Raw genomic sequence first — 22,407 nt, forward strand, 5'->3', positions numbered from 1 at the left:
AGGGGGCAGGGAAGCAAGCACAGCGAGGGGGCAGGGAAGCAAGCACAGCCAGGTGGCAGGGAAGCAAGTACAGCCAGGTTGCAGGGGAGCAAGCACAGCCAGGGGAAGGGGAACCAGGGGGCGGGGGAGCAAGCACAGCCAGGGGGCGGGGAAGCAAGCACAGCCAGGGGGAAGGGAAGCAAGCACGGGCAGGGAAGCAAGCACAGCCAGGGGGCAGGGAAGCAAGCACAGCCAGGGGGCAGGGAAGCAAGCACAGCCATGTTTCCAGTGCTTGGCTATTCTGAACAAACCATTGGTATCCGGCCTGCCACTCAAACGAAAACAACTCCCAGAATACCTTAAATAGCTAAATATAACCTCAGAAGTAGAAACATTATTTCCTGACTACACGAGAGAGGCTGCAATTGTAACTGCGAGGGGCAAATACCACTGAACTGGGAAGAAGACGGCGTACAACTATAGTGGAGGAATAACAACCTCGTACACTACTGCATACCACTGTGCTTTGGATCCAGGAACACCACAGGCTCAGGTTTGGATGCTACTTCAGAAAAGCCACAGCACAGAAAGAATAACATTACCTAATGTACTTGTGTAATGTAGTTGGTGCTCATGTAAAGCACTCCAATACCTACTTTCGCGTTATTTAAAACTGCCCAAAAATAGAAGCGGAGTCTTGGCAACGTGTTACAAATGCAGTTCATTAAAAAAACGTTTTTTCTTGTTATTGAGGCCGCAGAAACAGCCAGCCTCGAGGAGCAGCTTCAAGCATGGGGAGTAACTGTGACGTGAGTTAGCTGTTTTCTGGGCTAGTTCTTTAGATACTTACCGTGCCGCGAGAGCGGAGACGGGGCTTCGTGATAGGAGAATAAAGACTCTGCAATGGACAGAGGCTGGTAATCTATAAGAGCGGCATACGTGGCATTGTGTGAGCCTCGGCCATGCTGAATCACGGTAAAATATCTAATCCACGTCTCTGTACAGGGACAATCAAATAATGTAATGTGTTTCAATTCCATCACTTTCAGGGACTTAAATCAACAAACCGCTAAACCATGTCATTTTCAACAACTCTATACGACAATGCTTAATCTTATACATTGTAGCACTGCCAAAGCTGTTTCTACCAAAGTTATTATAAAGCATCTGAAAAATGGCCTGGCATGCATGGCCGTGGGGCCAGGGAATATAACTCGCTGGGTAATTTACACAAAACGAGGAAGAGTAGTCGGGCCGTCAGTATGGACTAAATGAATGTTTAGAAGTTTGCGGTGAATAATCCTCGGCAAACGGTCTGCAACAAAAGACGCCCGCATAAATATCTCATTAAAAGACGGAGATTCGGTCTAAAGTATCAGGATACGCACTTTCTACGTGCATCAGGGCTTACCTCTAAATCGGCTTAATACTGCGCTGAAACGCTATCACTGCGAGTTCAGAACGCCGTGCCAATACTTCCGGGCCTCGCTACGTATGAAGCTCCCTCCCATGGTGGACACTGAGAACAGACTATGGCGACGTTCTCTGTAGTTCCCATTACGCCTCATCTATCGATATTTACGAGTGACTCAGGGTAACGAAATGAGTATTTAATAAATGAAATCATACTGTTGCGACAAACGTTTACTTTAAATACCGGCGCAAAACCCAAGCGACCTCAGCCCAACGTGCATGGCTCCAACAAGAAAACTGCCTTCACCGGGAAAAGATGCCCGCAGCTCCACCGCAGCCCCTGCTCGGTCACCGCTTGAAGCTCCCTGCAACCTCTGATCACTTGTAAACAGAGACACGGACAGCGCGGGGGGTGGCGGAACAAAGACACGGACAGCGGGATACAACCATGCGGGACCAGGACGATCTTAGCAATGAGGAAAAACATCCATGTTAAAAAAAAAAAAAGTACACTCCCACAGTGGCCCACGTCTTTATGACGTTCTAAAAGGGGCGGAGAGAGAAAAAATCACCAGAACGCCCACGAATCTGCTCCCAGAAAGAGTGACGCATCTCTCTTCCAATGGCTAGCCTCCATTTATGGAGCTAGCCAATGGAAGAGAGAGGCGGGACAAAGCCCCGTACTGCTAAACAAAAGATTTCGCCTTCGCGAACACTGCTGCGCAGTGGACGCCAGGCGCAACCTAAAAACGAAGCGTGTATATCGTTCACGTCACTCCGAGATGGCCGGAGTCAGACAGGCTGGCTACCTATACCCGCTACGCTGAAGACTCTGGCCTGCTGTAAGCAACTACACTTATTTAAAGAACAGTCCCGACTCTGCACAGAGTCTGTGCATCAGTAACAATGCTCCGAGAAGGCAGCCTTAAAATGTAATATCTGCCTCCTGACACCGAGTAAAATGCAGTGTGTGCATATGACTCGCACCACTCCAAGATGACCACCAGGCATGCATGCTGGCTGCCAATGCCCACTGCGCCAGAGAGACAGGCCCGCTTTGGGCAATTACAGTCATGTAAAAAACAGCCCCCACCAGCTCTACCCTGCCCCAGGCCAGCAGAGGAAGAGGGTCCGTCTGGCGCACTGGATGCACTACTGACTCGTGAGAGCTTTTCTATTACCAACTGCCACAGTTGGGGGCCAGCTTCGACGCATGGCTTCCTGCACCTCTAACGAGAATATCAGAAACAATAAATGTCTCTTCTTCACTGTGCTTTACTCTAGCTTGCAGCAGCGCGCAACCTGTGCTGCGACGATTGTGACATTATGAATCGATCCACTAGGTAAGACCATGTGGAGAGTGCTTTGTTGTGAGAACGGCACGATTGCAGCATAGTTTCTCTACCTTATGAGCATGCCTTAATTCCCATATTGACACGTGGGTTTGTGAGTACAATGTTTTTTACATTCTTTCGCAATGTCTGAATCGCCTCCTCTCACCTTGTTATTCACATAATTTGCTGCAAAGTGTCTAACTATCACTCCCTGGAGATATATCATGGGGCTCAAATGAATCCAAATAATTTAAGACCACAAAGTGGGTCCTCCTGATAACTGCAATATCATAGAGTGCTATGAGCATGACAGTATTAACTGAAACATGATATAGGTTTTCTTTACATGTCTTTGTGGTATGTTTGTCTATGTCCTGCAACTACTCAGTTCCTAACTATCATTATGGTCCATGAATAAGGACTGTCTGGTTCTTAGGATGGCCTATACTAGACACAGGATCTTTAAATTGTTGCTATTTGTTACTTCTCTTTTCTCTTCCAATCTAGGTTGGACAATCATTTTAACCACAAACAAGTAGGTACCTCCCTTATAAAAGGGGGACCACTAATTACGTTTAAATTGTGGGGTAGGCTGATTACCCTCCTGGTCCTGAAGAAGCCCCACAGATCTTTTAGAAACCATAGAGGCTCGAAACATGTTGACCTATTTCACTCAACACAGTAAACTACTTGGGTACATCATAACCTATAAGTAGTACTAACCTATTCTGGTTTTTTAACTTGACAAGGGAGTCTATGTATTAAAGGCTCGTTTTGACATCCTCTAGTCAGTTTTAACTCGCTTTCACACACCACAAACCACCCCACTTGGAAACCCTCACACTCCTCATACAGCGATAAAACGGAAAGAACTCTGCTAAAGTGACCCTTCGGGGGACCCGTGGGGCATTGCAGTGCCGCATGAGGAAGAGCACCTGCCCAATGAGGAGCATGACACCCTGGGGTGTGAGGGCTACAAGAGACAGTCCTGGTGACTGCTCTGTGTTTTGTCAAAAACCTAGCTAGCTCTCTCCTAACTCTTGCTTTGAGGAGCAATGTATAACCTTCAGTAACAGCACAACATCTGGTCCCCTCAGCTCTCCCAGATAGCCCAGAGAATTTGGCGCGGAGCTCTCCTCCACAAAATCTATCTGCTAGCGGAGTACCTTCTGGGAATTAACTACAACTTTGCAGAACGTTCTCAGCAGGATGCTGTGAGAAGTTAGCCTGGCATATGGTGTCCACTAGTTCAAGTGGGCACCTTGCACCAGTCTAATCGACCCTTATTGATGGTGGTTGTAAAGTCAACCTTATAGAAAGCTATCCTAGGGGTAGCAGTGACGAGCAGTCTTCAGGCTAAGACTACAGAGAGCGAATTAAGCTAGTTGTTTTACTAATTATAATCCCTTGAGTACCAAATGAAAGCACACGACACAAGGTATATATCAAATATATATGTATTTATTCTAAACACAACCCCTCCGCACTCTTTATGAGGTCAGAGGTAAAAGTACAATGCAAGTTACTTAATTAGCATATGATAAGTTGCACAGTATACGTTTTGCCCTAGGGGCCTCACAAACCATATTCTAAAATAGTGGTATGAGAACCACATGAGAATTAGAAAGCAGGCCTGGGGCCTGTGGAATCGCTGGGGCTACTCTAAACAACCAAAGGTTAGGAAGTAGGAGGCCCACGGGAGACACGCGCAGTGTCTAAACACAGCCGCTGGTTACCATTGACTTTCTATGGGAAACAAACAAGTTACAATTTTACAATTTAAGGATACTTTCAAATGGATTACGATGGAACTCTTTTAGACTTAGACCCCAGGAGGGCCAATACCCTTGAGACTACCAGAGTATTCATGTTACCTCACCCACAGAAGCCGGGTGCATAAGTGTCTTATGGTGTCGGGTTTCGTAGTCGATTTCAATGGAGATCTGCAAAGAGGTGCTGCAGGCGACCAGAGGAAAAGTGTCCGGGTGAATCCAAGGGTGGATCGGAGATCTGAAGAACGTGAAAGCAGAAGGGACATAGTCTGGGTCACTTGCCAGTGACCAGGATGGCGATGGAAAGTTGCCAGCCAATGTCTGGTGATTTCAGGTGAAAAGGTGAAGTTTGTCTCTTCAGCCACGAGGTCCAGGAGGCGTCGACCATGACCAGGAGCTGGATTCGAGCTGTCCCACAAAGGATCTAGTTGACTGAGGTCGGTATCCGGATTGGACCCAACAAGCCTTGGCAAACGCAATCCACGCAAGATGTCGAGATCGGCTTCGGTGCAGACCAGCAAGGTCTGTGGAACTTCTCTTTTGGGGAGAAGTTGGAGCAAGCCTGGAGCAACCAGGAAAGCGAGTTAGATTCAAAAGAAAGTCTTCAGGGGCTCACTAGCCAACGGACTAGGAACCGCGAAGACGGGTCGAGCTGAAATGCAAAAGCAGGGCCCACGGGACACTCGTGGAGTGGGCGCCTCTGAACTTCGATGCAAATGGTGCTCGGGGCTGGGGCTTCAAGCACCCCAATGCACAACTTCGGGATACCCCAGGAAGCCCATGCAGGTAGCAAAATGCAGGATGTCCAGGTGTTCCGGTCCCACGTCTCTCGTGTCCCCCACGGGTCTCCGCTTTGCTGTGAGCGAAGGTCAGGGTCAGGGCCAGAGATGTCTGGAAGTCCGTGTCCTGTGTCGCAGATTCTTCGGGATCCTGCGGGAGCCTCGAAAATGCAGATCGGCAAAGTTGCTGTTGGTGCCTGTTTGAACAGGGTGGTCACTCCTTGACCACAAGGGAGATGTCTTCCATCTTCCAGTCGAAATGGAATGTCGAAGGTCCAGATTTTATGTTTCAGAGTTTCATCCAGGGTAATCTAAAATCCTAGAGTCTGGGTTCCTATACTTATACCTAGTTTAGGGGCTGGACTACCTTTAAGGTCCCTCCTATGGGTGGACCTGGGAAGGGGGTGGTTACATCCCTTTCCCTTTGTCCAGTTTCGCACCAGAGCTGGGGCAGAGTGCCCCAGCAACCGGTTTGAACTGGGAAATGCATGGAGTACCTAGTGGGCCCCAGGCAGTGTCTGCACAGTGTACACTGAATGCAGCCCTCCCTGCCCCAATACAATAAAGCCTGTCTGGGGAGGTGCCAGCACCTCCCTGGACAGGAAACCTATTGTCCAGGCCTCCCCTGCCGGAGTTTCGTCCAGCAGCAGGACTCGTGTCTGTGGGAGCAGCATCCATTTTGTGATGCTGAGGCTCTGTTTAACTTTAACTTTAACCGGGTTTACCAGTAACTACATGTCTTCTCCATCTAAAAGGGTGGAATGCTACCCCTGCCGCCAGGACTGGTGGGGTGATAGTATTCCAAAGTGTTTGACACCTTACACTACATGTTTTGATGAAGCCAAACCAAAGTTAGCATTAACTGCAAGGATTATAATGCACTTAAGAGTATATGGTTTGGCTATATCATAGAACAGCTATAAGGAGATTGTTCCGAAAGCTGCAGAGGGGCTCAGCTCATGCTAGGGCACCCTCTCACATAAAACGAAGCACTGTACCTCCAGGATTGTCGAGGTCTGCCTTAGAAGTGGCTTATAAGTGTATATGTGTCTATATAGGTATACAAATATAGGTATACTATATCTAAGTAAGCGGTGATTACACCACCTTACCCAGGCTGTATGAACAGACCTGTGGTGTCAGTTTGGAAGGCAAACCAGGGGTGGCTCAATACATGCTGCAGCCCCTGGAGGCCTAGGGGGGCACCTATGCCCTGGGTATCTAGAGTACACTATACAGGGGCTCTCAAGGGTGACCCAGTAACCAATCTGGTATGTACCTAAAGTACATGGTATCAATTTAGAGAGAGAACAGCTAGGCTGTGGGCCTGATTAGCAGGGCCACAGCCAGACTAAAGTCGAAAAACCAGAGAATCACAGCAAAAAGTGGGGGTAACCATAGGAAGCAGACCCTACTCTTCTACAGATGCAGCAAAAAGTCCCAGAGTGGGAACTCCAGCTGCAAGTCCTCCATTACTTCTGGCAGTGGACTTCCCAGAAATAGAACTCTTCGCCACAGCAGAAATCACCAAATCTCAAAACTTTGCCTCCGGGTTCTTACAAACACAATTCAGCGGCAATGCATTATAGATGAGTTGGTCAGAGATATTTGTCTAAGCTTTTTTGCCTCTCTCACTACTTAGATTTGTGATTTGGAGGCTACGGCAGACGTCTCTCACCCTCATCCTTGTGGCTCCTACATGGGCCATCCAGTCCTCGTTCACAAATCTGCTCAAACTCTCACTGATTATGTACGAGAGGCTCCCACTGGGCACCCTTCTCACGTAGAACTATGGAGAAATCAGGCACTCCAGGTTTCTAAACTTTGATTTGGCTCCTGATGTCCTAGAATTTGGGTACCTTAATCTTCCATCTGAAAGCATGAGCCTTCTCAAGGAAGCGCTCAGACCTAATACCCGTGCCTGCTTTGCAGCCCAGTCGAAGAGGATTGTGTTCTACAATAATTCAAAACAGATTGACCCTTTAACGGCCTTAGTGCAGGACAATGTCTGTTATCTGCATCTGATAGAGACTACTAGCCGCAGTTCCTTAACGTAGAATTATCCCCAGGTGTGAGACAGGATCTGGAAAACTTTTGGCCACAGCATTAGAGGTGGGCGGAAGTCACGTAAGGGACTTTCGCTGAGAGGCACGGAGATTGAACCAATCTCCGTGCCTCTCCGCATACTTCCGTTACGTGACGCCCACCCACCCATCTCCCGCCCGCCTTATTAAATTATATGTAAAAGCCTAAAATTAAACTGAAGTAAAACTTACCTTACTGCGGCCGCATCCTTCCCCATCGCAGCTTCATCTGGAAACTGGGCATGCGCGGGAACGTGCACATTCCTCGCCAGGACTGCGCATGCGCAGTTTCCAGATGAAGCCGCGATGGGCAAGGATTCAGTAAGGTAAGTTTTATTTAAGTTTAATTTTAGGCTTTTACATATAATTTAATTAGGCGGGCGTGCGGTCAACTTCCGTTCCGCCCCCGAATGTGCGGAGATTTGCCGCAAATTTCCGCCTTCTTTGCACAATTGCGGAAGGGCAAATGTCCGCACATTCCGTGGGTGGAACGGAGATGTTCACCTACCCCTACACAGCATCCCTGCGCGTCGGGGGGACTGCACCACGTTACTCCGTCCTGACGTTGTCCGTGTTCGTGACATCAGCGAGGATACAACAGTACCACCCCGGCACGCCTCAGTCAGTTTTTTCTCTTTTCCACGTGCATCCCGGATCCGGATTATGTCCTGGCCTGTTTTCAGGTCTTCTCTTCTTTTCATGCTTGGCGTTAGTGGAAAAGGGTGCGAATGCCTTCGGGCTTCAATACTTGTACCTCCTGTGCACGTCTAATGTCGGCGATGGACCCTCACCCGATTTGCATGTGGTGCCTCGGTGAGCACCATGACTCAGAAAGCTGCGACGCCTCCCAGCACCTTAAGTCTAAATCGCTGCCGGAGCTCCGGATGAAGTTGCTGTCGGCGTGCCTCATCTGAGCGTCCGTCCGCCACCTCGGAGGCAAGGAGCCGCCGGTTTCGTCTGCGACATTGACTCTCACCACGGTCACAGGGAGGTGGCTCACCAGCTGGTAGGTTCTTTAGTTTGTCTCCGAGACCCTGTCCTCCTTCCGCAGTGGGCGTCGGCTCCCCCCGGGACATGCAACCCCGCCTGTCTCCTCCCTACCTGCCGTTTCCCGGGACAGAGGCGACTAGGTCCCAAATGACAGCCTACGCTGTGGCTCTGCTGGCTTCTTTGTCCCTTCCTCCATCTCCTGAGACGTCCGCAGAGCCCTTGTCTCATGCGGGGCCTTCCGCGGAGTCTCCCGCGGCTCCGGCCCGGCGCCGAAGGTTTTGAATTTAGGTTGTAGGAGGGTGGTGTCGTCGAGGTGATTGCCGGGACTCCAGGCTTTCCCCGGGTCACCCTCGGTCCTCTAAGCAGGCGGTTGCCTCGCCAGAGGCCGAGCCGGTGCTATTTCGGCACCGGGAGTCTTCCTCGCCGGCTCTGGTGGAGTCACGGGTGGAGGCCGGGACCAGGGGTGCTTTTCCGAGTCCCTCTCGGTCTGCGACGTGGACGGCTTCCTCGTCTGAGCCCGAGATGGCGTTTGTTCGGCGCCGTTCCGGCAGTAACCCCGCCCCATTCTTCGGGAGAGCACGTGGTGGCAGAAGTTGACCCGGCGCCACAAATGCCCACTCCGGCGCCGGTCGACATTGATCAGGCACTGATGGCGGACTCCATGGAGCCGCGCCAACGTCTGGTTCTTGATTCATCTCCTGAGGTCCCGTCTTCTCCAGAGGTCTGTCATATGTTGGTGTGTTCCTCCCCGGAGACTGGGCGCCGTATTGTTGCTTTTTCACCGGCATTTATCTGGGAAGGCTCCTCACCGTCCCCACAGCCTAAATCCACGAAACCTTCTTTCCTTGGCTCGCAGCGGGCTTTTCCACCGGCCTCTTCGCCTTCCCCTGAGGCCTCTCAGGTTCCCCATTCATCTGTGGACCCTCCTGTATTCAGAGGCTGGCCGCTCCCCCCTGGACATGGGGATGGACGGCTCAGTCTGCAGCCATCACCCACGGAGGAATTACTTTCTCCTCCGCGACGCCCTACTGAGGTCAGTGTTGCCTTTGTTCAGGCTATTTCCACAGCCGATGGTATTCTGTGGATGGGTGAACCTGTCACTCCTTTTCCTACGGACAACCTTCTGGAAGTTCTCCACCAGGGCTCTGGTGGACGGGAGTTGTTCCCGCCCTGCCACAGGCGATCCGGTGCCTCAGGCGCTACTGCATCGCCATCGTTCCGCTCTGCACGACCCGGTCTGTCTTTCTTTCCACCCCTCTACTCAAGGCGCTCTTCTGCGGAATGCCTTTCCGTGTTTGCCTGTGGTGGTGTTTCCTCCTTCTCGGGAGGCCCTGTGGTTGTATTCATGGGGGCGTAATGTCTTCGCTTCTTCCAGCGCGGCCTTGCGGGCGCTTAACACTCTGGGTGTGTGTTGACCAGGGCTACTTCCAGCCTGTGGGACTCTGTGGAGTCTCTTTTTTCTCATGTCTCCCATGAGGGTGCCCGTGCTGATCTGCGGGGCCATGTTTGGATGGTAGGGAGTTTGCTGCGTTTATTCTTCGTGCAGCCTTGGCTGTTGCTGATGCTCTTGGCCGTGCTATGGCCACTTCTGTGGCTCTCCATCATGCTTGGCTACATGATGCTGTTTTTCCAGAAAATATTAGAGAGCGTCTGGTTGACCTACCTTTTGATGGGGTCCTTATGTTTAATACTCATGTGGACTCCGCCATTCAGTGTCTTCTTGCTGGGCTCCGTCCTCCTCATCCTCAGTAGGTTGGTTTGTTGATCCTTCGGGTCTCGGTGGGAGGCGTTATCCCACTTTGCTCCTGTTCTTTTGTTTTTGGAGTGGCTGTTACACTTTCTGTGTGGGTTACTGTGCCCTCCGGTTCCTTGGTTGGCCCCTCTCTTCAGTTGGCTGCTGGTTCCGCCCCCTTTTTGGTTAAGATTGTACTTTTTGGCTGATTCTTAGCGTTCTGTGGTTTCTGCCGCAGGGTTATGATTTTGTTCCCTGATGCGGGATTGTCATCCCTAAGAGTGGTTCCCATGCTTTCTTTGGAACGTGTCCTACCGTATGTGGAGTACTTGTAGCTATTGTATAGCCCTGTCTTATGCTGGGAAGGTGTGGACTCCCCCTTGCGGGTTCCTCGCCTTTCCTGGTGTTGCTGTATTACGCTGATGAGGCCCTTGGTCTTACTTGGCCATGACTTGGCCATTGTGACTTTGCGCTGCAGAGTTTTTGCCCCTTGTCTGACGTTTGGTCTGGTCCTCTGTCTGGTGTTTCTGAGGGGATAATTTCCTGTGTTGACGGCCTGGTCCATCCTACTTGTCTCTCCTCTTATCTTCTAGCTGATCGCACTTGTTTGTGGTTCTGTTCTGTCCAGAGCGGCCCCCTTTTAGGGTTCGTTCGGGATTTTTTCTGGCCCTGCCCTTGTTCTAAACCCGATGTCGTCTGGGCGGTTAGTTCGTTGCGCTTGTAGGCGGCTGGCTGCACCCGCCTGCTTTTCTGTTCTGTGGCTGGGGGCCTTGGCGTGGGCCCTGGCGTTTCTGCTTCTCCTGCGGGTATCTTGTGAGATTACGTTCTTCTTCTCTCGCCTGCCCTTATTCCTGAGGCGCCCTTCTGTCTTGTGTGTTGACTTCAAGCAGTGATAGGCTCGGCTGCCCTTTTCACTGGGTGTGCTTCCCGGTGTAGGGCTTTGCCTGCGTTTTTGCCTCTTCTCCTTGGAGTCTGTGGGTGGCTCTTCTCCTCGGTAGTCCTCTGCGTTGTCTGTACATCTCGGGCTTCTGGTGGAGATCCCTGGGTCCTTGTCTGGGCTTGGGATGCACTGGCCTCCTTTTGCCTTGTACTTGCGTCCTCCTGCTTGATAAGGGATGGGCCGCCTTTTTGTCGTCATCACACCCCCCTCTGGGGCTGGTGTTCTTCAGGGATGACAAGGTTCTTTTCTGCCTGGGGGGACTGGGCTATTCTCCCTGTCCCTGTGACTCATCCCCTATTGGGGCCCTGTGTTTGTTCAGACTGGAGAGGTTCTCTCGCAGACCCTCCTCTCCCTTGGGTATGGCTAGGGTATCTATTCTACTTTAAGGAATATGTGGCTAGTAGTCTCTATCAGCTGTATGAGTTACTTACCTTCGGTAGCAAAGTATCTGGTAGAGACGATTCTAGCCGCATATTCCTTCACAACACTCCCTTCCTCCCCGTTCTGCAAGGACCCTTCTTGGTGTTCTGCACTCGCCTGCCTCTGGGTGGTGGTCTTCTGAAAGTGCCTTTTTCTTATTCCCTCCCTAGGGGGATGCTTGTCTTGTTGTTTGCTCCATTCCTTCCTTTCTGGTGATTGCTTGATGTTTCATGGGTGCTTCTGGGCCCCTGTAACCTGGTCTCTGAGTGTGGGGGTTGCTTGTCCTCTTCTTCCTTTAGTTGCTTGCACTTCTGAATCCTTTGCAGTCCTTGGGGTTGGGGTCCCTTGGCTGGGTCTCGACCCTTAGCTCTTTTCAGGAGATGTCTCTCCCTGCTGGTGTTGTCTGGGGGTGAATTGTCGTTCCTCTTCTGTTCTGGCCTTGGTGTCCTTCTCTGTTCTGGGCTGTGGTTGCAGACTTCTTCGTCTGCTGTGCAATCTTTCACATGCTTTCTTCCTCAGGGTGGCTGTTCTATTGTTTGCAGGCTTGCTTGCAGTAGCTGTGCTCTGTTCTTTCATTCCATGACTTTGGTGTCATAGTGCCTGGTGCTATTCTGGATGGTGCTGTTCCTCACAATTTGTTTCTTTCCTTTCTGTATATCTGTTTTTTGTTTTTTCTTTTCTTTCGCACACTGTTCCCATATTCTCTCAGTTTTTGTTTGTGATGGCTCCGCTTTGTGGCGCTGAAAAGTTCCCAGAAGAAAACTGGTGTAGGCGCACCAGGGTGGCACTTATGTATCCTTGCTGACGTCACGAACACGGACAATGTCAGGGGGAGTCACATGGTGCCGTCCCCCGGCGCGCAGGGATGCTGTGGCAAAAAAGTTTCCGGATCCAGTCTCACGCCTAGGGATAATTCTACGTTAAGGAATCTGCAGCTAGAATCGTCTCTACCAGATACATCGTTACCGAAGGTAAGTAACTTGTACTTCACTTGCAGTTTGCAGACTGCCATTCACCTCTATAAGGCTACACATGGCTGCTGTAGCCGCCTATCTTCAGAACAGACAACATGTCTCTCTTCAGAATTCCAGTCATTAAGGCATTCACGGAGGGTCTCAAGAGAATCATTCCCCATCGGCCTGGCTTGGAACCTCAACATTGTACTGACTAAACCCAATGGGACCTCTGTTTGTTCCCCTCCGTTTTTGCCCGTTCACTCCTGCCCCCTTCAATTCTTCTCTTTCCTGGTCACCATCACTTCACTCAGGCATGTCACTGAGCTATAGATACTAACCTTCGAAGAACCTTTCTTCCAAGTACATAGGGAAAGGGCTGTCCTCCACATTAACCCTCAAATTCATCCCTAGGGTGGTCTCCCATTTCCACCTTAATCCACTGAGCTCCCTGTCTTCTTCCCACTACCGCAGTCAGTTGTGGAACAGGCTTTATATACTTTATCTGTGAAACGAGCCCTCATTGACAGAACTAAACCATTTAGCAACACACAACTCTAGGTTGCTTTCTCCAAACCTCACAAAGGGAGGGCTATGTACAAATCGGCCCTGCCAAATGGATAGTGAGATGAATTCAGACATGCTATGCTAAATCTAAAAGGATTTTGCCTTTTCTTCCTAGAGCCCACTGCACTCTCACAAATAGGATCCTCAGTGACCCTTCATGGGAACATTCCAATAGCTGATATATGCGAAGCAGCTACACGTGCTACACAACATACTTTTACAAAACATTACTCTGTAGGTGTCCTAACCCGCCAACAAGCCAATGTTGGCCAGGCAGTACTCTGTTCACTCTACTACAACACCCACAGGCATCCCCACCTTTGAGAGGACTGTTTTAGTCTGCTGACAGCATGTGTATCTACAGCCACACATTCCTCGAATGGAAAGTGTTACTTACCCTGTAAGCATTTGTACATGGCATGTAGTGCTGTAGATTCACATGTGCCCACCCTCCTCCCTGGATGCCTATGGCCATTGCAGTGTCTTTTACTATCTCTTCTTCCACTTATGCAAGGACATCTATCAATACATCGCATCACTTTACATTGCATCCTCACTCGCTGTGCAGGAAAATAATCTAACAATGGAGCCGATGACCATGTGCATTACCAGTAAGAAGAAGAGTAATTGTACCCTGTGACTCGAAAGACTTCTTTCGAATAAAAACAACTTGCGTACATCTGGCCCAACTCTAGGTGCGAGGAGTATGCACAGCATGTGAATCTACGGCGCTACACACCACTAACCGGTACTTGCAGTGTAAGCAACATTTTCCATGCACCTCTACCACTTATAAGCATTGTAGTTAAGATGCAAACCTATATTCAATATAATGAAATATAATGCTTATTATTTGTTTGTTTTGTTGATATAGGCTATATTAAATGGTATTGACAGCATAAACAAAGTGATGGAGCACTTTCGGCGAAAAGGAATAAACCAGCATGTTATGAATGGCTACCATGGCATAGTCATGAATAACTTTGAATGTGAGCCAGCCTTCTACACATGTGTAGAAGTCACTGCAGGAAACAGGTAAGATTATATTTTGAATTTGTTAATGGACGTAGGGCCTGATTTAGAGCTTGGTAGACAGCTTACTCCATCACAAACCTGAATTGACATCCTGTTTATTACAAGTGCATTATATTCTCTGCCACTTGTAAAAATGTAGATGGGATATGTACCTATTTTTGACTGAGTACCTATCCACCAAACTCTAAATCCAGCCCTAAGAAGTGCTTAAATCTGTCTTGTTGGTTAGATCTGTTGGAGTATTTGAACTTTAGTCAATAACATTGTGATGTTAGTCGATCTCAGCCAGCCACTGGTGTGATTATAGTTATGCTTTCTTACATATTACAGTGCTTATGTATGAGCACCTTTTCTTTATCATTTCAATTTAAAATTTGTATTTGATATGTCTGCTGTAGATACACATGCTTTGCATACTCCTACCATCTTGTATTGGTTCCGGATGTTTGCAAGTTGTTTTTCTTCGAAGAAGTCTTTGCAGTCACGAGGTAAGGTGACTTCTCCTTTCCGTGATAGTGCGTGTGGGCATCAACTCCATTGTTGGATTGTTTTTTTCCGCCATCAGGTTCGGACGTGTACTGCTGCGCTCCGATTAGAAACAGTCAATCGGGATCCCTTCAGTTCGCAATTCACTCTACCCTTGTCAGTATTGTTTTCAATCACATTACCATCTTCTGCGTGTAGAACAGAGGTCTTCAAACTTTTTGATGCCGAGACCCCCCAGTCAAAAAATGTTAGGCGTAGGAACCCCCTCCAACAAAAAATTCTAGAACTTGGTACTCATCATCATCGACAACCAAAAGCGCCCCCCCAATTACCACAGCAAATCATTTTACGGTGGGGAAATAGTATTAAACAGTGTTTAGCAAATCAAAGGTTTGTGGGTGACTGTGATTCTTCACAGGGTGAGGGTCAGAAGAGAGGTTGTGAAAGGTAGCAAAACACACTTGTCTAGAGATGGAAGCCAAAAGACACCGGTGGCTTCTTTTTTGTGGGTGAAGTTCATTGTACTCGGAGGCTTGTAATCTAACAGACCGGTAAACTAGATCATTCAAGATCACACAGGCAGTCGGTGAGGAGCTGAATAGCCTCCAAATTAGGGCACACAGCGATTCTGTGAGAGCCTGGCCTTGACATGACATGAGACAGACAGCTGTTTACCGCACACCATTGTCTCCTCCCCTGCCCGGTACCTGGGTGATTTATGACGATTTATTGCTGACAAACTTATAGACCAGTCATGGAAAATGATGCCACGAGAGAACAGTTTTGGCACACATTGGTATTCAATACCACAATGACAACACCATATATGCGGAGGAACCATTCATCGTTGAGTCACAAGTGCTTAGTTTAGGACACAAAATCTCATTGCAAACAAAATGGCGGATGTGTTCTATATGAACTGAAGATCCACAAAGCATTCACTGCTGCAGTGTGTCAAAGATATTGTATTGTAATTGCATTTGTATAGTGTTTATTACCCCTGACGGAGTGTCGAAGCACTTTTTCAGCGAGTAGCACGCTTCGCCAGAACCCTTAACGGATTAGTGGTGAATTAGTATAGTGAAAAAGGAAAATAATTTGAGTGGTGCATATGGTATTATGTTATTTGGATTGAGAAGGTTAGTTGAGGGATGTTTTGGAGCTCATAGCAGTAGTAGCAGGCTTGGGGTAAAAGGGAGACGGAGGGGGAAGGGTTTAGGAAGGCTTGATTTGGGGGGGGTCAGAATAGTAAAAAAGGTATGAACAAGTTAAGAATGAACTAAATGGATATTTCTAGAGTTAATTCTTTTCCACGTTTGCTGACTAATGCTATGATTTTACTCATAAGAAGATACTTATGCATTGAAACTGTAGTTGTATCTACAAGGTTGACTAAATGTTTTGGCATATTCTTCTGTTTTCCTGTATTACCGCAAATAGTACTTCCATTGCTTGTCATTTATAGAAGCTTTCTTAATACATTTGAACTACACAATTTAAAATACTCCATGTTTTGAAATCTTGTTTCTTTGCAAAACACATGAATAAAACATGATTTTGTAATTAGAAACGACGTCATTTTTCTAATGTGTATAGCACCAATATCTTTAAAATACATTTCTTTGCAGGACATAATTATCTGTTTCTAGCACGGCTGAAATTCAGAAGGCCATAAAGGTTTCCATGAGCCCATACTCGCCAATATAGTGATTAGTGAAGTCATAAATCACAACCAACGCCCTCCTTTAGGTGGAATCTATAAGTGGGTGGAACAGCCTATTAATATTGAGACTTCATCAGGTGTTAGATTGAAACCTAGACAGTTGGTCCAGTATATATAAGAACCTGCTGCTAATAGATGAGAACTGGGAAAGTACATAGAATGTGGATCCAGTATGCATAGCCTTGACATCAGGGACATGAATTTGTGATCTCTTGTTTACATTTATGAAGATATACAAGGATAATATAGATCTGCCATTGGCTGCCGGTTTCTACAATTTGCTTCACGCACTATTTTAAGAGTGTGATCACAAGATTCATTCCAAATCGCGGAGTTAATTTCAAGGACTGCTTCCTTTCCCCGTGCCTTTAGAATTCTCTCTTGTCACTGCAACATTTTATTTATTTATTTATTTATTTATAAAGTTTTATATAGCGCGAACTTGATCCCGAAGGATATCGGAGTGCTTTACAATTTGAGGCAAAGGTAACAAATTGAGAAAACTAAATATTTACCTTTGTGGGAGGAAGTGATTTTTACATAAAATGCTTTCCAGAATGGAAAGAATGGAAAGCATCTCTTAGTCTTTTTCTGGCTGCGCTCCTGAATAACAATTTTCTTACCTTCTCCAAATGTCCTTTCAGGTAGATACTATATATAACAGCAGACTGTTCACCTTTCGAGGTTCCCCAGGCGCCAAACCAGATCCGGATATTTTCCAGCAATTGCTGCAGTGCTCCGACAGGTGGCACCATTGAGCTCCATGGTGGCATCACACTGCCTCCGAAAGTGAGGCACAGAGCCCTGCATGATCATACCAGCTTTCTTATCAAACTCTGATGCAACCTCAGAGGTTCATCAGCAGTAGTGGACTGCAAACCTAACTTGGACCCTGTTTAAGCCCTAGAATTCCACTCCACTGAATGGGGAGGAGGAAGGTCTGTGAGGACTGTAAGAGTATCCACCAGAAAGAGGTTGACCTTTCCTCTGTTATAAAGTAAATTCAGATACAATGTCTTGAGTTGATAAAAAGCAGACGCTTACTGATGTGCCGCATACTTTAAAAAAAAAAAAACATTTGCAATAATATTTCATTGCACCTTCTAGTGAATTTAATAAACGTTATTTTGCCTATTTAAAAAATACTACTACATGTAATAAAAAGACATGAGACGCTTATGAGGCACCAGTCTTATATATTGTGTTTTTGTGAATATTTACTATTTAGAACTTTTTGACGAAAAATGATGTCCTCAGATGAACTTAGACGATTGGCTCATAAAAGCCAACTCACTTCTCACATCACACTCAGATTACCTTAAATCTTCTACATCAGTTAGGATTCACAGTCAATATACAGAAATCCCATCTTCAACCCAATCATACACAACCATATCTAGGAGCCATTCTAAACACTCACATGGCTCCAGCATATCCCAATGCTGCCAGGATTCAGAATTTGCAAACACTTACAACAGTTTCAAGTCAACCAGTTGCAGTTACTGGGGATGATGGCATCATGCATCTCGATAGTGCCTCATGCAAGACTAAACATTGCCCTTCTACAAGAGTGCTTAGCACGTCAGTGGAATCGAGCACAGGTTCAGTTGATGGATCTAGTGTTGGTAGACAGCCGCACTCATCACTTTCTGCAGTGGTGGAACACACAACATTTGTCAAGAGGGCGGCCATTCATCGACCCTATTCCACAAGTCGTGCTAACAGACGCATCTCTCACAGGGTGGGGAGGGGCATGCTTACAACAGCTGACAGTTCAGGGTCTTTTGGAACTCCAATCAGCAGAACTATCACATCAACTACCTAGAGCTGCAAGCAGTTCAACTAGTGTTGAAAGCTTTTCTACCTCACCTGGTAATGAAAGTTGTCTTAATATGGACAAACAATATGACAACAATATACAACATACAAAAACAGGGTGGGGGGCACACACTCTATAACTGTCACGCCTCTCTCAGCCCATTTGGCATTGGGCAATTCATCCCAAAATCTATCTACTAGCTGAGCACCTTCCAGGCACAGACAACATTTTTGCAGATCTCCGCAGCAGAAAAAAACAACAAATACACGAATGGGAACTTCACCCACAAGTTCTCTTTCCGTACTTTCAAAAATGGCGATTTTCACAAATAGACCTCTATGCCACAGCACAGAACGGAAAGTGCCCAGAGTTTGCCTCCAGGTTCCCCCACCCTCTATCCAGAGGCAATGCCCTATGAATGAATTGGTCAGGGATGTTTTCTTATGCTTTTCCGCCTATCCCCCTCCTTCCATATTTAGTTTGGAAACTCACAGACATCTCTCACACTGATTCTCGTAGCTCCCTCATGGTTCACCACACTGTTGGAACTGTCAGTGGTTCCACATCTGAAGCTTCACAGGACATCTAATTTTGTCACAGAGAACCACGAAGAAATCGGACATCCCAATCCCAAAGACCTCAACCTTGAGATTTGGATCCTGAAGTCATAGTGTTTGGTTACCTAAATCTACCACCAGACTGTATGACAATTCTCAAAGAAGCAAGAAGACCTACCACTAGAGCATGTTATGCAGCAAAGTGGAAAAGATTTATCATATATTGTAATAATAATTCAATTCATCCGCTAATTGTGTCGCTACAAAACATTATTTGCATCTACAATGCGCATGTTTAGCCTACACATCTATTCAACTACACCTTGCAGCAGTAGCGGCATATCTTCAGAACAAGCAACAATTATCTTTATTTAAAGTGCCTGTGATCAAAGCTTTTATGGAAGCCCTTAAAAGAATAATACCACCCAAAGTACCACCTGCATCTGTCTGGAACCTTAACTTTGTTCTTACAAGACGTATGGGCCCACCGTTTGAACCATTACACAATTGTTCACTACAATTGTTCATGGAAAGTGGCCTTATTAATAGCTATTACTTCACTAAGACGAGTTAGTCATATCAACTAATCAGTTGTTACCTGTATTCTTTCCACAACCTGATTCAGTAGCAAGGAGAGCTCTACACACACTGGATATCAAAAGAGCATTATTGTACTACATTGAGAGGACAAAAGTTTTTTGCAAAACAAAACAACTTTTTGTTGCTTCTGCTCCTCCTCATGATAAGAAACCCATCTCAAAATCCAGCATTTGGAAATGGACTGCCAACGGTATTTAAATTTGCTATTTTAAAGCTATAAGAACTTTAACAGTACCTCCAAGAGCACATTCTACTCGCAAAATAGGAGCATCTATGGCCTTTTTACGTAACATTTCTGTAGATGACATATGTAAAGCAGCTACATGGTCTACAACACACACATTTACAAAACCTTATTGTGTAGATGTGTTAGAATGTCAAAAGGCTAATGTCAAACAGGCAGTGCTAAAGACACTCTTTCAACAACTGCAACACCCACTGGCTAACCACCATTTTTGGAGTGTACTACCATACAGTGTATGCAAAGCATGTGTATCTACAGCACACATGCCTCGAACGGTTTATGTTACTTACCCTATAAGCATGTGTTCTTGGCATGTAGAGCTGTAGATTCACATGCGCCCTTCCTCCTCCCCGGACACCTATGGATGTTGCAGTTGTTATTATTCACATTATATACGCATAGACATCTCTATACTACATTTACTCCAGTCTCACCCTCTTGCGGGAAAACAATCTAACAGTGGAGTCGATGTCCATGTGCACAATCACCGAAAGGAGTCAACTTACCTCGTGACTGCAAAGACTTCTTCGAAGAAAAACAACTTGCAAACATTCAGACCCAACACTCGATGGCAGGAGTATTCAAAGCATGTGAATCTACAGCTCTACATGCCAAGAACAGATGCTTACAGGATAAGTAACATAATCCTTAGCAAGTTGAATTTTCAGCAATTCATTTGGCAATTTTTTGTTTTTATTTAAAAGACAGTAAACATTGCCTTTCTAGAGGGATTTTTTTTAATTGAAATTGCTTTTACTGTTGAAAGAAATAGTTAAAAACGTGGTGCAGAACCTGCACATGTTCAGAATTATTAAACTGTTTATTAAATCGGAAAGTATTCCCATTTTATATAACTAAGATTGCGCAATATCGCATTGGTGCTCCAGATATAGACAGCGCCAATTTCTACCTGATCAATCCACATACGGCGATTGTAGTCATTATACTCATGAGTTCCTGTAATTTGTTCATTCCAGAATCACTGTTGTTGATTATATTGTCCTTTTACAAAGTCACTAATGTGGCTGCCAGGAATCTCAACATGAGTACCAATACAATATATACCTATAGTCTAAAGAAATGACAAAGGCACAATAGGTGTGTCACTCCAAATACCCACAAGTAAAGAATTAATAATAACAGAAAGGAAGACAAGACATCCCTTAAGGATAAGATCCCTCACTCACCCGAAGGTGACATGCTTCATCATTGGGGTCATCCTTACCAATGTTCAGACATGGTCTGCATTGGGAGCTGCTACTTCTGATGGATTTAGGGAAGTAGCTCAAAGATGTTTTCACTATTAAGGACTAGGATGTTAATCCCAATGGAGCTGGAGTGTGTAGTGAGGTGTGCAGCGCTGTGAAAAAATATATACGCTAAGTGGTGAAGTTAAAACTGCCTAGGTGCAATCACAGAGCAATGCTTTAATAGTGTGTTGTACTTGACAGGATTAAAAGAAAGGTAACAGCCCAGTGGTATGGATTTAAAACCACTGTCACTCGGTGGTCGACATGTTTCAGCCTCTAGATCACTACCCATGTATCAATGGCTTTCTTCAGGACCAGATTGCATTAGTGATGCTGCTGCTGCACTGTTTAGTGTAAAAATAAACATAGAAATAATAAAGAAAATTTATACAGAACCGGTATTCCTGCTTGTCTTTTCAGTCAGGTCATACCCAGGTATCTGTAAACAAAAACACATTGTGGGAGGGAGAAGAGACACACTTGAAAACTACTGTGATACTTGATCATTTTGGGAACACTTGTCAGTAAATCACAAGAGTCATACTTATAAGGGTGATTTGAAGTATCAAGGACTTACCCTCAACAGTAGGATATTCCTGCCTCACCTCTACCTGGCGAACTGCTCTGGAGGGAGGCCCCGCTCTGCGGGGGAAAGATGTGTATAAGTGTCAAAGGAACAGTACACTTCTCTATGTCAATATATACATTCATTCAGTTTGACATGAGTGTCTTAAAAAACTCCTGATGAGACACACTCACAAAATGAAGAGACCTGAGACACCCACCCAACTAGGTGACCAGGGGCACCGCCTCAATGGTTCCTTAATGTTATGAAACATTATGCAGAAAAGCTTATAAAGGCTTATAAAGGGAATAGTACTGACTAGACAGTTTCTGCCGTCAAAAAACACATACACCCAGTGTAAGCATATGAAATGAACTAGTTCTTATAGTATAACGCTATGCTAGATGAAGCTTACCCCCTCTATAGTTAAGATCAGAAAACAAGAGCAAAAAACGAGAGTTTGCAGTGGCCTTACCTGTCCGTCGGTACCTCGTCACCTTCGAGAGCAAGTCCCGGGAGGTACCGACTAGTAGGCCGACTCTCTTTTAAATAGTGTGTTGCTCATTTGTTCGAAGACCGGAGCGTCACGGGTCTTCACTATCCTAAGTAGGCCGGGGATTTGCCTGTATTTGCCTGTATTCCGCTATTGGAGCAGTGCAATACACGCTATTTACTCGCGCATGCGTGGAACGGCTCACAGTGAGGAACACTGCTCCTACGCGCATGCGCTGAAGATTATCACGTCAGCGCTCCATTTAGAAGACACAGCGCATGAGCAATGAAACGCTGTACGTCAAGGCAAATGTTGATACTAGTAATATCGAGTTATTTGCCATCTCCCTTATGTGTCTGGAAAAATAGAAAAGGTGGAGTATTCGTTATTCCTAAAAAATAGCAAATAACATTCTAACACAGAAATGCAAGATTCTATATTCTTAACTCCTCAGCCAAGAGTCATTAAAAACCAAGCTGTTTAATCAAAGGGTCAAAGGAGAAGCTCTTTTATCTGACCTGAGGATGGACTCACCGAGTTAATTAATTAATTGGAACTCAGTGCTCACTGAGTTCTGACAAAAAGGGGGGAGAGAGAGAGAGTGGAGTAATCGCTATTACTGTGATACTACAAGATAGTAAATGACAGTATGACCCAGAATTGCCCAATTTC

The 22,407-nt window shown here is 46.4% G+C and overlaps 1 protein-coding gene across 1 annotated transcript in view; it reads left to right on the forward strand.

Moving 5' to 3' along the window:
* Positions 1–22,407, forward strand: part of SMC3 (structural maintenance of chromosomes 3) — an 845,399-nt gene that overhangs the window by 352,255 nt on the left and 470,737 nt on the right. Inside the window, exon 16 of the mRNA XM_078643761.1 lies at positions 13,838–13,998. Coding sequence (XP_078499887.1) covers positions 13,838–13,998 — 161 coding nt within the window. The remainder of the gene's footprint in view (positions 1–13,837; positions 13,999–22,407) is intronic.

The sequence above is a fragment of the Lissotriton helveticus genome, chromosome 5_1 (genome assembly GCF_964261635.1).
Source record: "Lissotriton helveticus chromosome 5_1, aLisHel1.1, whole genome shotgun sequence".
Classification (NCBI taxonomy): Eukaryota; Metazoa; Chordata; class Amphibia; order Caudata; family Salamandridae; genus Lissotriton; species Lissotriton helveticus.